The sequence below is a fragment of the Grus americana genome, chromosome 2 (genome assembly GCF_028858705.1).
Source record: "Grus americana isolate bGruAme1 chromosome 2, bGruAme1.mat, whole genome shotgun sequence".
Taxonomy (NCBI): Eukaryota; Metazoa; Chordata; class Aves; order Gruiformes; family Gruidae; genus Grus; species Grus americana.
Genome location: NC_072853.1, coordinates 158,306,768 through 158,322,412, shown reverse-complemented (window position 1 = coordinate 158,322,412; position 15,645 = coordinate 158,306,768). Strand labels below are relative to the sequence as shown.

The following is a 15,645-nucleotide window of genomic DNA, read 5'->3' as shown; positions in this document are numbered from 1 at the left end:
GGATGGACAAAAAGAAAGATATTGAATGACAAGAAGTCCACCCTGTTAAAGGAGCGTTAGGTGGCCAAACATATGTACACGCAAATTCAGATTCTGGCAGCTTCATGCAGAGGCTTAGGTGAGGCTCATCCCCCCTTTACATGCACCACTGTTTAATTTAGTCTTTCTGGCACGAACCTCCCTAAACTGCAAGTTCAGAGAAAGAAGCACAACCATGCCCCTTTTAACAACCTGTGTAGCCACCCCATCACCGGGTAGCTGATCATGTCAGAGCTCTTCCCTAGCTGCTAAACTGTGAAAATACTTCCATAATCTGAAGATGATAAAAAGTATTGTACTAAAATTCTCTCAAGTAATTCTTTAATTGGGAAAGTTTGACAACCGGGTGTGATCAGCTCCTTCATTCAAGCTGAATCAGATCTTTCATAAAAGCTGTGTGTTCTATTTTCTAAAATGTCAGCCATTTGACAGCTGTTTATTCTCAAGCATGTGTGCTGTGTCCATTTCCTCCTCCCTCCTCAGTTATTTACTTTCAGATTATAAACTCATTAGAGCAGGTGTTACTCAGAGAAACAAAAGCAAATGGACAGGAAAAAAAAAAAAAAAAAGCCCTCAACGGTAGATCTTTGTTTGGTTGGGTGGCACAAAACCAAACAGATATATTACTAAAACAACCTTCCCATTCTGCTTTTTAAATGCTATTTGATTATAGCATTATAAATTTTATACTGTCTAAAAGTGTGAGTGATTGCTCCCAAAGAACATGATTGTTTTATTTTTCTGCAGCTCTGAAGATGGAAATTCACCAGATAGCATCAGTTAACTTTGTTTTTTCCTTCAAAATTTCTTTTTTTGCATTTATTTTGAATATGCAATTGTTATAGCTGCCCTTTGTCCTTGGAAATCATCCCCTGCATATAATGTATGTTGATAAATTGTAATTATGAGCTGACCTACTTGACCAAAATAAACCTCCAGATAGGTAGTACTAACAAGAATATTTTACCAACTTGAAATTTCACTTCATAATTGAGGAAAGGGAAAATTGCAGAATCTGATCCCAGATTTCAAGGATAAAAAAACCCCCAGACATTTCTTGAACATAGATCAAATAACAATCAAATATCTACAAGGAATACCCTGTGCTGAAGAATTTAGAGGGGGGTTATCTCTGCCAATTGTTGCTAACTCCAAGATGTGTTCACCTACTTAAATGCTTGATGATATTTACCTTGGTAACTTGTCTTCATTAATATCCAGATATTTCCAGAAAGTCATGACAGATGTATAACAACCAAATTTCCCTTTTCCCCTCCTTCTTTATCTTCCTTTAGGACATAAGTAAGAAGTGGGATAGTCATCGGTAACTACAGCCTTCTCCAACAAATGGAAGGAGTTGCTATAATCCACAGGGTCATACCATGAAAGTAGCTGAGAAGCTGGGATGAGAGGTGAGGCCAGGTCACGGAAGCTGGTTATAATATTTTGCTAGTGTAAGTAAGGCGACATACTGATGACATACTGAGAATACTGAGCTCTGCTAAAATCTAGAAAAGGAAAGATTTTATGAGTAATAGCTCACTGAAGATATTTGATAGCCTAACATCTATCATATCAGATATCAAATAAAGCTGAAATATAAACAGCAAGTATATAAAGTATTCCACAATCTAAACTAAAATTATAACAAATCATGTTGCCAAGAGAAATACACCATAATGTATGCATTCTTTAAAAAATAGAATAGACATTCACATTCTTTGGTGGTGATTTATCTGCATTAATCAAGGGTTATAATCTTTGACAACACATTTTTAATTCAGCACTGAAGAGTAAAGAGAATTTAATGTCTAACTTTTACAAAAAAATTCTGTAAGAGAGGTCAGGTTAATAGGAGACTATCTTTTATAAGGACACAAGTCTCATGCCACAGAGAGCTCAGGACCAATAGTGGCATAAACTAATCCTATCCCTAAACTCATCTCCCTGTTGCCATTTCATGGATACCAGCACTAATACCAGCACTGCTTTCACTGCTTGTAAGCAGGGCTGTGGTTTAGGTGATATTTTTTTGTTGTTGTTTCAGCCAAACCAATAACCTTTACACAGGCAAGATCAAGCAGTCACTGGCAGGAATGCCATAAACTTTTGTTATTGCTAAACATTCTGTACTGCAAAGCTGCAGCCTGATGTCGTGGTTTAACCTGGCCAGCAGCTAAAAGAACCACACAGCTGTTCACTCACCCCCCCACCTCCCAGTGGGATGTGGGAGAGAATGGAAAATGGAAAAAAAAAAGTCATGGGTTGAGATAAAGACAGTTTAATAAGACAGAAAAGGATAATAATAATAATAATAATATACAAAGCAAATGATGAACAGCACAATTTCTCACCACCCAAGGCTAATGCTCAGCTAGTTCCCAAGCCACTCCACCTCCCAGCCAACCCCCAGTTTTATACAGAGCATGATGTCATATGGTACAGAATATCCGTTTGGCCAGTTTGGCCCAGCTGTCCTGGCTGTGTCCCCTCCCAGCTTGTTGGTTGCCCCCCACCTTCTCCTTGGCAGGGCAGTACGAGAAGCTGAAAAGTCCTTGACTGTCTGGCAACAACTAAAAACATCAGTGTGTTATCAACATTATTCTCATCCTAAATCCAAAACACAGCACTGTACCAGCTGCTAGGAAGAAAATTAGCTCTATCCCTGCCGAAACCAGGACACCTGATAATAGTTCAAAAAACAGAGATAATTTCTTAACACACAAACTCTTCCTTGGGCCTGAAGATGAGATATGACCTTCCAGGTGAAGTAAAGCAGTTGTCTGAAACAACTGTTCTGAGTTTAACTGAATTGTATTAACTAACTAAAAAAGTTTGTAGAGAAAAGATAGCCCTCCTGGTGCAGAGCAGAATATTAACAAGAGAAGAGGTTATAATATCCTTAGCTTTTTTAGGACAGCAACAGACAGACAGGTAATTACCTCCTGCAGAATAATGAGAGCAGAAGATTTCTGTGTGCCAGAAATCCAAAGTATCTATCACATTTTCAGCATCCAAGATTGATTTTTGTAAGGTATTTTGCAGAATTTGTTGAGGTTCAAACCTGAGACTTCAAAGATTAATTGGAGGCAAGCGGGTAAAAATGGATTTTTTACATGTATCCAGATATTTCCTCCCTTTTGTTGAAATTTGTAATTTTATTATTATACGTAGTGTGTGTTTGTCCAGATGAGGACATCTGGAAGTATATTACATTTTGGGAGGCACATATAGCTCTCTTCATTACCTTGTACTTGTTAGCTATGATTTCAAGCTTGCGTAACCATCACTGCATGCTGTTAAGGTATGACTGAAAGAAAAGACCTTACACCCACTACAACCAGCTGTACTTCCCCTAGAACTTCTAGTTATACCTTAAAATAGCTTGTTTTATCAACATATTAGTTTAAAGCAAAATAGGTATGCAATGGTAAGTGCTAACTCTCTGTTCAGAGAAACTGCATCAATAAAATGTTTAGTATTTAAGTATGTTTTATTGAAAGAAACTATAGGAAAAAACAGTAAGAGGCGGTAATTTAGTAAGCTACGTTACTTCTCAAAAATTCCTTCTCAAAAGGAAAAAACTATATAAAGCTAAAAGTCCCTGTAATCTTTTCAGGAAAAAGTTCCCTAATTTTTTGGTGAGCACAGCTGTTCTGAATGGCATAGTGTTACTGGGAATGCTATAGTGTATTGACACTATGAAAGGGTTGAGATATAAATAGACCCCTTCCACCCCCCCCTCACAAGTAAAGCCCCTAAAACTCCCGTAAGAAAATTCAGTAACCCTATGTACACACTAACATCCATGCCCTTCATGCTTTCTCTTGACTGTCCAAAACTGGTAAGTCTCTTGTGGTCCCCTTCCTTCAGCTCTCCAAAACCAGACTACCTTCCCTTTTGTCTATCTTACCTGCAGCCCTCCTGTTCATTTACCTATTTTTTCCCTTCACTTGCTCATTCTGTTATGCTGGTTTCTCCTCTGTCTCATTCAGAGGTCACCTTCATTTGTTTGAGATTACTAGAGGGTGACTTTCTCAGAGAAAGTTTTTCCAGGACTCCTAATATCCTTCAGCCACCTCACTTGTTTCAGTCCCTTATGTGACAAACCTGCCTGACTACTCACAGGACCTTCCTAAACAGCTTACTTGCAAGACCTATGTATCTCAAAGTCATGCCTGTGGTTTTGAAGTAATGTAGTAGGTGACCCTCAACCAACCTAACTTTAGTTTAAGCTACTTCATTAGTCTCACCTCAGTGGGTCAAGACAGGTGAATCAGTCTCCAAACGTGCTTTCCTCTCCCCAAGTTTAACCAGAGCAACTGATTTTCGAATAGCTACGGTGTAGTACCTACCACACCTACCGTATTTAGAGCCAGATACTCACCCTAGCCTGGGAAACATATTAACAGCTGTTTCCAGAAACATACTAAGACAATACTACGTGTCTCCCATTCAGGGAGACATTTATCTGACCTATGTCAGATATGTACAGTTGGGTAAAATTAATGGAAATTTATAAACTAGATATAGGCTAAAAGGACCCTAGAGTGATTAGCTCAAATAATTACATTTAGTTAGATGAATCCCACCCTTTACATTAAAAAAAAAAAATTCTTTCTATTCACAGAGCAGTTTCTCATATTCTACATGCATTTCCTGACTCCATATTAGCCACAGCTTTGGCCTAAATGAATGAATGAATATTTCTATTTTGTGAATCCCTTTTCCTTCTGGTCACCTTGCTTCATTTTCTCATGCCTCAAACTGGTCCATTGAACATCTCAGTTTTGCTGCTGCATTTGACTGTCTCTTTCATGAGAAGAAGTAACTCCACCTAATCTTAAGTTTACATCTTTACAGATTGTATACAACTCACTAATCTCCATTCCTGATCTCCAATTCTAATAATTTTACTTCTACTAACCATTTCATCTCTCATTGCCTCTTTTAAACATCCACATTACCAACATGCCTCTATTCCTTGGCACCTCTTTTGATTGTTCCCCTGCAAACATGCTCTTCATCGGCATCTTCACCTGCTTATTCTTCATCTGTAAACATAAAACTGTTTCACCAGCAACAATATTACCTACCTCTTTCCTCATTTTATTAAGAGTGACTGGGCCAAGCCTAAACAAATGTACATCCAGCTCAGCATCCTGTCTTTGACAGAGACTAGCAGTGGACTTTGACTCGGATACTTTCCCTACTTTGCAAATTTTGTCACCAAACCCAAATTGATCTTTCCTCCAATCTTTATTGAATGCCCTCCTAAATCTACCTGTAAACACCAACACAGATTTTAGCAAGACATTATATATACTAATTTTGTGAGAATAACTTCAGAGATTTTATCTAAATTTTAGGCTACAATGTAAGTGGGATGAAGCCAAAATACATATAATTTTCAGGAAGTTGGAATATACACTGCCTTTTGGCTTCCACAGGTCTTCTTATGGATTTGGATACGTATGACCAATGGTAATCGCCTACATCTGAGCTCATATTCTTATGCTCTCATTCCAGCCAATGGAAATCTGATGGACGCAGGAGATCTCAACTGCCTGCTTACCAGCGGGCTCCACTGCCTTCAGGGATGCAGTTGCCCTTTTCTCAGTAACGGCAGTCTCTCCACACTGATGTGTATAAACATTGCAGTTCACTGTGATGAAGTACACAGGCAACTGCCTATTTATCATTAAGGTGTCAACATTAACTACCCATTGCTATTTTAGAACTGCCCAAGTATTCCAGTATCTAACAACTAGGAGTAACCTAATTTCCTCTCAGTAGGCTGACTGATGGCATGGTCTGATGACGGTGTTGGATGATGGGTTTGGGACTCGTATGATTCATTGGTAGCAAACTAAGAAGGAAGACAGTAGAAATATTCTCTTTCATTTCACCAAATACAGAGAAATGTTGGGGTACACTAGGTAGGAAGCAGAAAGGGTCTTATATTTCCAAAGTCTTGTCTGTTTTCTCTCAATCAGTAAACCAAACAGAAGGAAAAAAATCTCCCTAGAAATCCCATCCTATGAGCAACCTGTAAAGCACTCTGCAATGACTTCCTTTTACTGACAGAGAAATAGTTCACTTCCTGTCCATTTGACACTTTCCACAAATACAAGTTAGATAGTAAAAAGACATTGTAGAAAAGGGTATTGTAGAACAGTCATGGCATGATGCCAAAACCATTAAATTCTTACCTTTAATTCAATGGAACTAACAGATAGACATGCTTTCATACCAAGCTATTTTCAAGTTGCTTTCTAACATAACTGATGACTTAAGCAACATTTCTAGAATACACAAAAATACTTTCAACAAAGAGAAGCATACAGCTTCCTACACTGAATAATTCACATTCTGAGCACATAACACTGTTTTAATTACATTATTTTGTTGATATTTTTATTTGCTAGCATTATATCATAAGTTATACTCCATCATCAATAATTACATTAAATCAACATATCAAAATGTGGGACTGGGAGAATGCAGAACTGCCCACTGCAGGAGAAGATCAGGTTCAAGACCATCTAAGGAACCTGAAGGTGCACAAGCCCATGGGACCCGATGAGATTCATCCACGGATCTTGAGGGAACTGGTGGATGAAGTGGCCAGGCCACTCTCCATCATATTTGAGAAGTCCTGGCAGTCCGGCGAAGTTCCCGCCAACTGGAAGAGGGGGGACATAACCCCCATTTCTAAGAAGGGTAAAAAGGAAGACACAGGGAACTACAGGCCGGTCAGTCTCACCTCCGTGCCTGGCAAGATCAAGGAGCAGACCCTCCTGGAGACTATGCTCAGGCTCATGGAAAATAAGGAGGTGATTCGTGACAGTCAGCACGGCTTCACTAATGGCAAATCGTGCCTGACAAACTTAGTGGCCTTCTATGATGGGGTTACAGCATTGGTGGACAAGGGAAGAGTGAGAGACACCATCTACTTGGACTTCTGCAAAGCATTTGACGCTGTCTCACATGACATCCTTGTCTCTAAACTGGAGAGACATGGATTCGATGGATGGACCACTCAGTGGATAAGGAATTGGCTGGATGATCACACTCAAAGAGAGTTGTGGTCAACGGCTCAATGTCCAAGTGGAGAACAGTAATGAGTGGTGTTCCTCAGGGGTCAGTACTGGGACCGGCACTGTTCAACATCTTTGTTGGCGACATGGACAGTGGGATCGAGTGCACCCTCAGCAAGTTTGCCGACGACACCAAGCTGTGTGGTGTGGTCAACATGCTGGAAGGAAGAGATGCCATCCAGAGGGACCTTGACAGGCTGGAGAGCTGGGCCCGTGAGAACCACATGAAGTTCAACAAAGGCAAGTGCAAGGTCCTGCACGTGGGTTGGCGCAATCCCAAGCACAACTACAGGCTGGGCGAGGAATGGATTGAAAGCAGCCCTGAGGAGAAGGACTTGGGGGTATTGATTGATGAGAAGCTCAGCATGAGCCAGCAGTGTGCGCTTGCAGCCCAGAAAGCCAACCGTGTCCTGGGCTGCATCAAAAGAGGTGTGACCAGCAGGTCGAGGGAGGTGATCCTGCCCCTCTACTCCGCTCTTGTGAGACCCCACCTGGAGTACTGCGTCCAGCTCTGGGGGCCCCAGTACAGGAGAGACATGGAGCTGTTGGAGAGAGTCCAGAGGAGGGCCACAAAGCTGATCAGAGGGCTGGAGCACCTCTCCTGTGAGGACAGGCTGAGAGAGTTGGGGTTGTTCAGCCTGGAGAAAAGAAGGCTCTGGGGAGATCTAATTGCAGCTTTCCAGTACCTGAAGGGGCCTACAGGAAAGCTGGAGAGGGACTGTTTATCAGGGAGTGCAGTGATAGGACAAGGGGTAACGGGTTCAAGCTGAAGGAGGGTCGATTTAGATTAGATGTTAGAAAGAAATTCTTGACTGTTAGAGTGGTGAGGCACTGGAACAGGTTTCCCAGAGAGGTTGTGGCTGCCCCATCCCTGGAATCGTTCAAGGCCAGGTTGGATGGGGCTTTGGGCAACCTGGTCTAGTGGAGGGTGTCCCTGCCCATGGCAGGGAGGTTGGAACTAGATGATCTTTCAGGTCCCTTCCAACCCAAACCATTCTATGACTCTACGATTCTATCAAAATACCTCAGTGCCTATGAGAAGTTCCAAATTAATGTAACTGGAAAGTCAGACAATTTGATCTACTGAACATATGGCAGCACTGTAATTCCCCTACTTTCTCAGCCAGTCTCCTACAACCCTCAACCAGCATTTTGATCCAAATGCTACTGAAGTCAATGGGAAGGTAGACATTGCCTTTGGTGAGCTTCAGCTTAGCTCAGAGTTGCTGCAAGAAGCAAAATTTCCATCCTCATGGCTCTCCAGGACAGTTGACAATGATGGCTGAGAACAATTTCTGGTAGTTTTGTTATGGTAACATCTACCCAACAAGAACTGAACCAAGACCTATTTTTTTGCTATTCCCCATTAAATACCCATAGATAAAAACTCTTTATCACTACTTCCTTTAGATTGTATTTGAAGCACTGAATGAAAAGCAAAAAATTTTGTATTTTTTCATCTGTCCTACTATTTATTTCATCCTCCTGTAATTTAAGAATCAACACTGGAGAAATGCTTTCCACCAATGGTAAATTAAGTCCCTGCCCTTGCAATTTCTTACTTCTGTTCAACTTTCACCACTTGAAATTCCTAATTCATATCTAAAATTGTTTTTTCAGCTGTTAAACATACGGACTGTGCTTTGTGAAAGTACTACAATTAACATGCAACATTATTTAAAAGTCTTTGAGTAAAGTTTCCGTATTCAAGCCCTAGTGAAATGTAAGACACTGTCTTTGCTCACTGTATGTGTCAGGAACTCACAGGTTTAGAAGAACCTTTCATGTTTATAAGCTGAAATGTGACCGACTTGTCTTTTTGTTAGTTAGTTAAAAACTAAATTCACAGGCATTCAAGTTGCAAAAATTTTGCATATGATCATTTGAATACAACTTTGAGGGAACTTTTCCTTACATGGTGCATGGAACAGCTGTTTCCAGAAATTACCACAGCATATTAATGTACTCATTTGAGAAGAAAATGCAGACCAAAAAAATGGGATTGCATGCAGCACAAAAGATCAAATTATATTGCAAAATTGTACTCATATTCACTGAAGGTTATAAGAATCATTTTACACATTAGAGGTCAATGTGAAGGCACTGCAGCAAGCACACACTCTCTTTTCTAATACATATGAGGGTGACTTCTGCTCTAAAGTATTGGTATTTTAGGACTGAAATAATGTGATTAACCACCCTCACAGTTTACTTTGTTGCAAAGTTCTCTACCTTACTCAGCCTATCTAATATGAAAATAAAATACCGCTGCAACTTTCTGAAGAGATGTGTCTACTTAAAAAGCTGTACAACTGCATGAAAACACTTTAATTGTTGGAGCTGCAATTTTTACTGAAGTAACTGCTTAGTGTTTATTGGAAGGTATTTTAAGTTTAACTGCTTCCTCAGCATAATTATTTGCTAATAAGAAAATGTCTCATTGAAAAAAACCCACCCATACAACCATCGCTACAGGAGCAGAATAACCCAAATCTGTGGAATTTAGCAAACATGATCAGAATATATTGTTCACAGATGATTACTTTGTAAAACACTTTTAAAAAAGAAGTTCCTTTATCTTAAATGGACTGTGTCTTATAAACAAATAAATATTTATTTAGAATATTAAACTCCCAGCCCTACTGTTTCATCAAAGACTAATGAACATTATTATGTACTCAGCTGATTTTTTTCTGTGGAAAAGATCAGAATCTCTCTCCTGGGCTAAACCTGGGCAAGAGACAGAGAGAGGGAAAGGGCTATACTTTTTCTCAGTTGTTCACATTCACAATGCTACTTGAAATGTCAAGAAATGGAAGAATATGTGCTTTTGTTGATAATAGCATCTTATAAAAACACCTTCCCACCGCAACAATCTACAAAGCCTCATGAATTATAGAGGCAGAAGAAGCACAAATCCAAATCTTTTATCTTATTTAACTGTAACTTTGAAACTTCCCATTTCTTAAACAAGTTTCTAAGTACGTTACAAAGTAAATAGGTCATCATTTGGAGATTATTACTATATTGGAAAGCATAGACAAAAGTAGACCAAAAAAAGAGAGGAAAAGAATTAAATTGGATGAAAACATCCTATGAAATTGTAAAGGTCATGAACTTCTACTTCTGAACCAGCTTTTAGGAAGATTTTTCTGAAACACCTAACAGGAACAAATAAATTTTTATTTTTTTTTTAGAATTACATGGCTTTTAAAGCAGTTTCCAGCACATATTATAGAGGTCTATAATGCATCTGTGTTCCATTTTCAATTACAGAAAATGGGACTGTGCACAGGAAGAAACCAAATGAGTATCTTCCACCTATAACCACAGATAATCCCAGAACTCAGATACCTTGTAAAACTACAGTTGCATCTCCATATTGTGTCTAAAAATTGTAGTCTAAAATCGAACAGAATCTATCATAATAAATAGTTTGAACTCAAGATTAATGAGATCTGAAACACTAGTCAATAAAAGAAATAAAGGAACTCTAAGGGAAGAGACAGCTAAAACTGTTTCACTTCCAGCAATGTAAATATGTCCCTGCACCTTCTCAAACACAATAAATCCTTTCCCATCTTTCACAGAAATCCATGAGATATCAGTTAGTTCCCTATCCCAGCAAGAAGCAGAAAGGCTCAATTTGGTTTTTTGCTATTGAAATACCTCCAAATTATACCTCCCAGACCACTGGATTCACTATGTAAAATCAAGCCTGCTCTTCCCCCATTCCCTTCCGCGCAAGGACAGCCTTGACAGTCAGGCAGGCATCCTTGCCGCGGCAGAAGCACAGGGAAGTGACAAACACACAAACATTGGTTTGTAGCTACAACATGCTGAAAAATATTTTGTGGCCCAGACTGATTTGCAGTTTATGTTTAGGGAGAGAGAATCAAAATCTGACTAGTTTGAAAGCAGTGTCTAGCCTATTGCATTATTCAAGGTAAAAATTACAGCTATTACTTTCAATATTTTTATGCCAGCTTTCTCCTCAGCAGATTAGGGGAAACAGTCTATATCTATAGCAACCAGGAGGGAGGGATATATCCAGTCCAAACCGTTTCTCCTTCAAAACCTTGCATCACTACCTTCACTGTAGCAAGCATTTAATAGCTCATTTTTATTGCCACTTGATTGAAGCCTCATTAAAAACATGGTCAGCTGATTTTAATTCCTCCTTAATAAACAGAATGTACATGAGGAAGACTGCACTGACACTTCTGTGGGAGGCTTCCTTTGTTTCTTAAAGCAATTTTATTTTTTGTCTTAGAAAAAAAGACTTCTAAGGGACAGCTAGTTTAGCTTGCACTCTCTGATCTCCATAACCACTCTAGGTAGGTATTAAACCAGGAAAAAAATAGAAAATTATCCAAGTTATGACGTTCTTGACTTAAAGTGAGTTTCAGAAAGATACTGTAAGTGAAATGAGACCGACTGTATTAGTAGGTGCCATTGGAGATAATTCTGGTGAGCATACAGTCATGAGTGTCTCAGTGCAAGGGCAGGACTGCCAGGGAGAGTGGCACCGGAGAACAGCATTGATCTTCAACACACAGAGTTTGCTTTCAGGATCCCTTCATGTTAGTGTGGGTCATTTCAGCAGGTGGGAATGTTTAGTGCAGATGGTATCTTCTAAAAGAGGAAGGGGTTGGTTGGAGAACGTCTCAGAAGAAGGAGGCTGTTTAATGGTCTTCACTGGGCAGCACTGGGTATTTTTAGACACCTCCGAAACAGCCTTAACCAGGAGGCAGTGCAGCCAGTGCAGCCAGAGCAGTGCGTCCACCTCCAGCAGAATGAGTTGGGGTGGGCGCCAGTGAAGGCTGGGCTGCATCTGGGGGGCTGTGGCCTGGGGATTCTGTGGCTGAATCCACTAAACTGGGAGGAGGGTTAAATAGGTGGAGGCTGGATGCATTTTTGGTGACTCCCTGCCCGTGTACCTCGACTTTAGGGGCCTCGTGATTGTCTCGGCGGAAGTTTTCAGCATGTGGGGACACTCGGTGAGACCGGCTCCTCGGAGGTGGCCCCAGAGGTCCCTCCGGGACGCGCCGCTGAGGTAGCTGGGGCCCTGAGCCGGCCTCAGGGTGACCGGGGGCCGGCGGGGAGAGGCGGGACCCAGGAGGTGCGAGGGGCCGGGAGCTGGTCGTGACGGGGCAGGGGACAGGGACCCTCAGCGGGCAGCCGCGCCATAAGGAGCCGGAGGACGGGGCCCCTCAGCGGGAGCCGGTTGTGAAGGACCGAACGACGGGCCCCTCACCGGCAGCCGTGCGGGCGCGGCCGCCGGGGGCCTGTCGAGCTGCCTCTGAGGAAGCTCTCGGGCAGCAGCCGAGGGAGCGAGGGGACGGCGCGGCCCCGCTCCCCGTCAGCCCCACGCCTCCCGCCCCTCGCCCCACTCACCGATCCGCGCCTCGGCGGCGGCTCCGGCGGAGGGCGGTTGGCTGCGCGGGGCGGCGGCGAGGACCTGCAGCAGCGGCGGCAGCAGCAGCGGGAGGACGGAGCCGAGCGCCCCCATCATGCCTGGCCCATCGCAGGCGGCTGTCCCGCTCCCCTGCCCGCCGCCGCCAGCCCTCACTCCATGCCGCCCGCCCTTCGCCTCCCGCAGCCGCTCTCCGGCTCCGGCGAGCGGCAGCCGCAGCAGATTCAACACCCAGGACAGCGACCAGCGCCGCCTGCCCGCCCCCGAGCCGGCCCCGCCCCGGCCCGGCCCGGCCCGGCCCGGCCCGCCCGCCCGGCAGGCGCGGCGGGGGGGCAGCTCGCTCCCGCTCCGCAGCGCCGCCCCCCAGCTCCCCGCTCGCCGCCCGGCCGCGGGCGAGATCTCTGCCCTCTCTGCCGGGATGGCGGGGTAGCAGCCCCCTCCTCCGGCGGGGTGAGAGCAAGGGATGTTCCCCGGCCCCAAACCGTCACCGGCCCTGACGGAGGCTCCGCCTCAGCGAGCCGTGAGCGTCCGGGCACTGCCCGACCCCAGCGCCGCCGGGCGAGGGGCAGGGGGCGATCCTTGCCGCCCGAAAGGCTGTTGCTTGAATCCCTCCTGAATATGGCTGAGAATGGGGAGGGAGTTATTAAATGTGCTTGTTGCACACACCTGTGCGTGAAACCAATTCGGCCCCTGACAAAGTTTGTCCTGAAAAACACGTTAGGTGGGTGGATTCTCCCTGCGGCCTCCTAAGTAGTGGTTTATTTACAACCGAGTTTTCCACATAAAATTCTTTGCCATCCTGAAGGATTTTATGAGCCCTCAGGTAAACACCTCCCACAGCTGAGGTGTGCGTGTTTGCCTGGGAGACGTCCGCATGGGTGACGTGTTCATCCTCCACCTCCTGTCCCGAATTCACTCCACGTGAGCCAGAATGCTCCGTCTGGGCTGCCGGGAGGGAGCAGGAGTCTCAGGCATGAACCCCTTGACTCCCTCCTCCTTAGGCTCTCATTTTCTCACAAACACGCTGTAATAATATTTAGCCTTTAACGCAGCAGTCACAGTCATTGAGGTGAAACAGCGCGGCTGCCATGCCTCCTGGTGGGGGATGTGTTTTTGACTGGGACAGCCAGCTCCATGCCATGGTGAGTGATGGCTGGTCCCAGCCCCCTCTGTCACCCTGGCATCTGCTTTCTTCCTCCCTGAAGTTTCAGATTCTCATGATCCTCGTCATACTTGAGGTATACATGGGATACATGCTGCATCCCTGGCTTTAACCAGGTACAGCCATGACAGACTCACACTCAAGGCTCACTTCCAGACTGAGGTGGACACAAGGAGTCCAGCCACCACGTTGGGACCAGCTGGGACCTGCCTTGGGGTGCTCAGCCAAGCCTGGGGGCACAGGTTGGAGCTTTGCCTCAGGCTCCGGGCAGGGGAGCTGGGCGGGGGCGGGGAGGGGGGGGTTGGCGTGCCACACGAGGCACTTAGGGCTCCTGGAGCCCTGACAGACAGTTGTGGGCTTCTCTTGTCCTCTCAGTTTTGCTCTGTGGGAAAAATGTGAGCCTCTGTGGCTGGGGAGAAGGAGTCATGGCTTCCAGAGCTGGGGCAAAGTCACCTCCTTTTCTTTGCAGTTAAGGTTGGTGACTCAGATGCAAAAAAGGGCAATACTTCATTCAGAAAACAGAAATTAAAATAGATAGATAGATAGATAGATACTGGATGGTGTTTGCTGGCCCAGGGTTTGCAAAAGAGTTGGATGGTCTTTTCAAGTATTTCTGTCCTTGAGGTCTGTTACATGGTTGCTTATATCTTGCTGGGGAGTGGTTTCACTAACCCAAAAGGTCCCTTTACCTCAGGAAAATCAATTTGGATGACTCTGAAAGAAATCTGAGCACTGAAAGGGGAGAACCAAAAAAGGAGGGAAAAGCATTCTAGGGAAAGGACAAGATGAGAAATGAAAGTGCTGAAACATAAATTAGTATATTTTCATGTGTTATGCAAACCATCTGGCTTTAAAAGCTAGTAGTGGGAACAAGGGAAAAGGTCATCTGAATTAGCAGAGAACTGCAAAACAACTGAAGGTAAGAAAGGAGCAAATGGCAGGCACAGCGAAAGAACAAGTTGTTCGTCAAAATACAAAATAGCAGCGGTATTACTGGAAGTCATTGCAGCTCTGCAGCGAATGATTTGCATAGTTTCTGTGAATTTATGATCAAATACTATGCAGATTTTAAAAGGAAATTAAAATTCTTATAGCTACTCCATGCAGAGGATTAGTAAAATAATGACATCTGTTCAAATGCGTGTGAAGCAATGTGAAAAATCAAGAGAGAAAGGGCATTCATCGAAGACAGGAAGAAATCCTTGAGTACACAAGGTTAGTAAAGACAGGACTAAGGTGCCAAGGAAAGAGTAGAGAGTCAATTGGTACGTGAATTGGGCATTTGGAAATAACTCAAGTAGCAATTCTTAGGACTGGAAAGTAGAAAGCATTCCCTACCTGGTTGTATTTTACAGTTTATAGTAGGCTGCACCTAGCAAAGATACACAGATCTGTCTTAAAGCCCCAGGAACAGACAGATTGAAGTCAGTGATATTAGGTATAATGAATTTTGTTAATGCTGTGTAAAAACTCCAAGACTTGAGTCCGTGTGTAAATTAGATGAATAACAGTATCACGGTGTAAATAACATGTTATGACACATGCAGGTTACTTGCTGGTTCACAGTCATTTTCTGAAGACATTTCTCAGTGCTAAGGTTTTTAATAGTTTGTCTAATAAATTAAGCATCCCTGTTTAGGTCTACCAACCTTATGAGATTGTTTTGATTGTGGTTTTTATTATCATGTTTTCAACAAGTTTCTCAACTGTGGAAAAAGAAGTCCTAAAGAGTATAAGTAATTTGTGAAAATTCCTAGAAAGACTAGAGAAATTACTCCATTCATGAAGTCAGGGATGTTGTGGGGCTCAAACAAAACTGCAGGACTTGATAGTTTCGAAAGAGGAATAGAAGAGGGTATCGGTAAGTTATTTCTGTGAGGGCATATTGAAATCTTTTTGGTGAGGGAGTCCAAAGATACTGAATGGTG

At 43.2% G+C, this 15,645-nt stretch overlaps 1 protein-coding gene across 3 annotated transcripts in view; it reads right to left on the bottom strand.

Annotated features, from left to right (window-relative positions):
* The window catches only part of PTPRN2 (protein tyrosine phosphatase receptor type N2), a 665,329-nt gene extending 652,496 nt beyond the window's left edge, over positions 1 to 12,833 (bottom strand). For all 3 annotated transcript variants that reach the window (XM_054817056.1, XM_054817058.1, XM_054817057.1), the window contains exon 1: positions 12,537 to 12,833. In XM_054817056.1, the coding sequence (XP_054673031.1) occupies positions 12,537 to 12,654 (118 nt within the window). In that variant the 5' untranslated portion in view covers positions 12,655 to 12,833. The remainder of the gene's footprint in view (positions 1 to 12,536) is intronic.
* Positions 12,834 to 15,645: the final 2,812 nt, after the last annotated feature.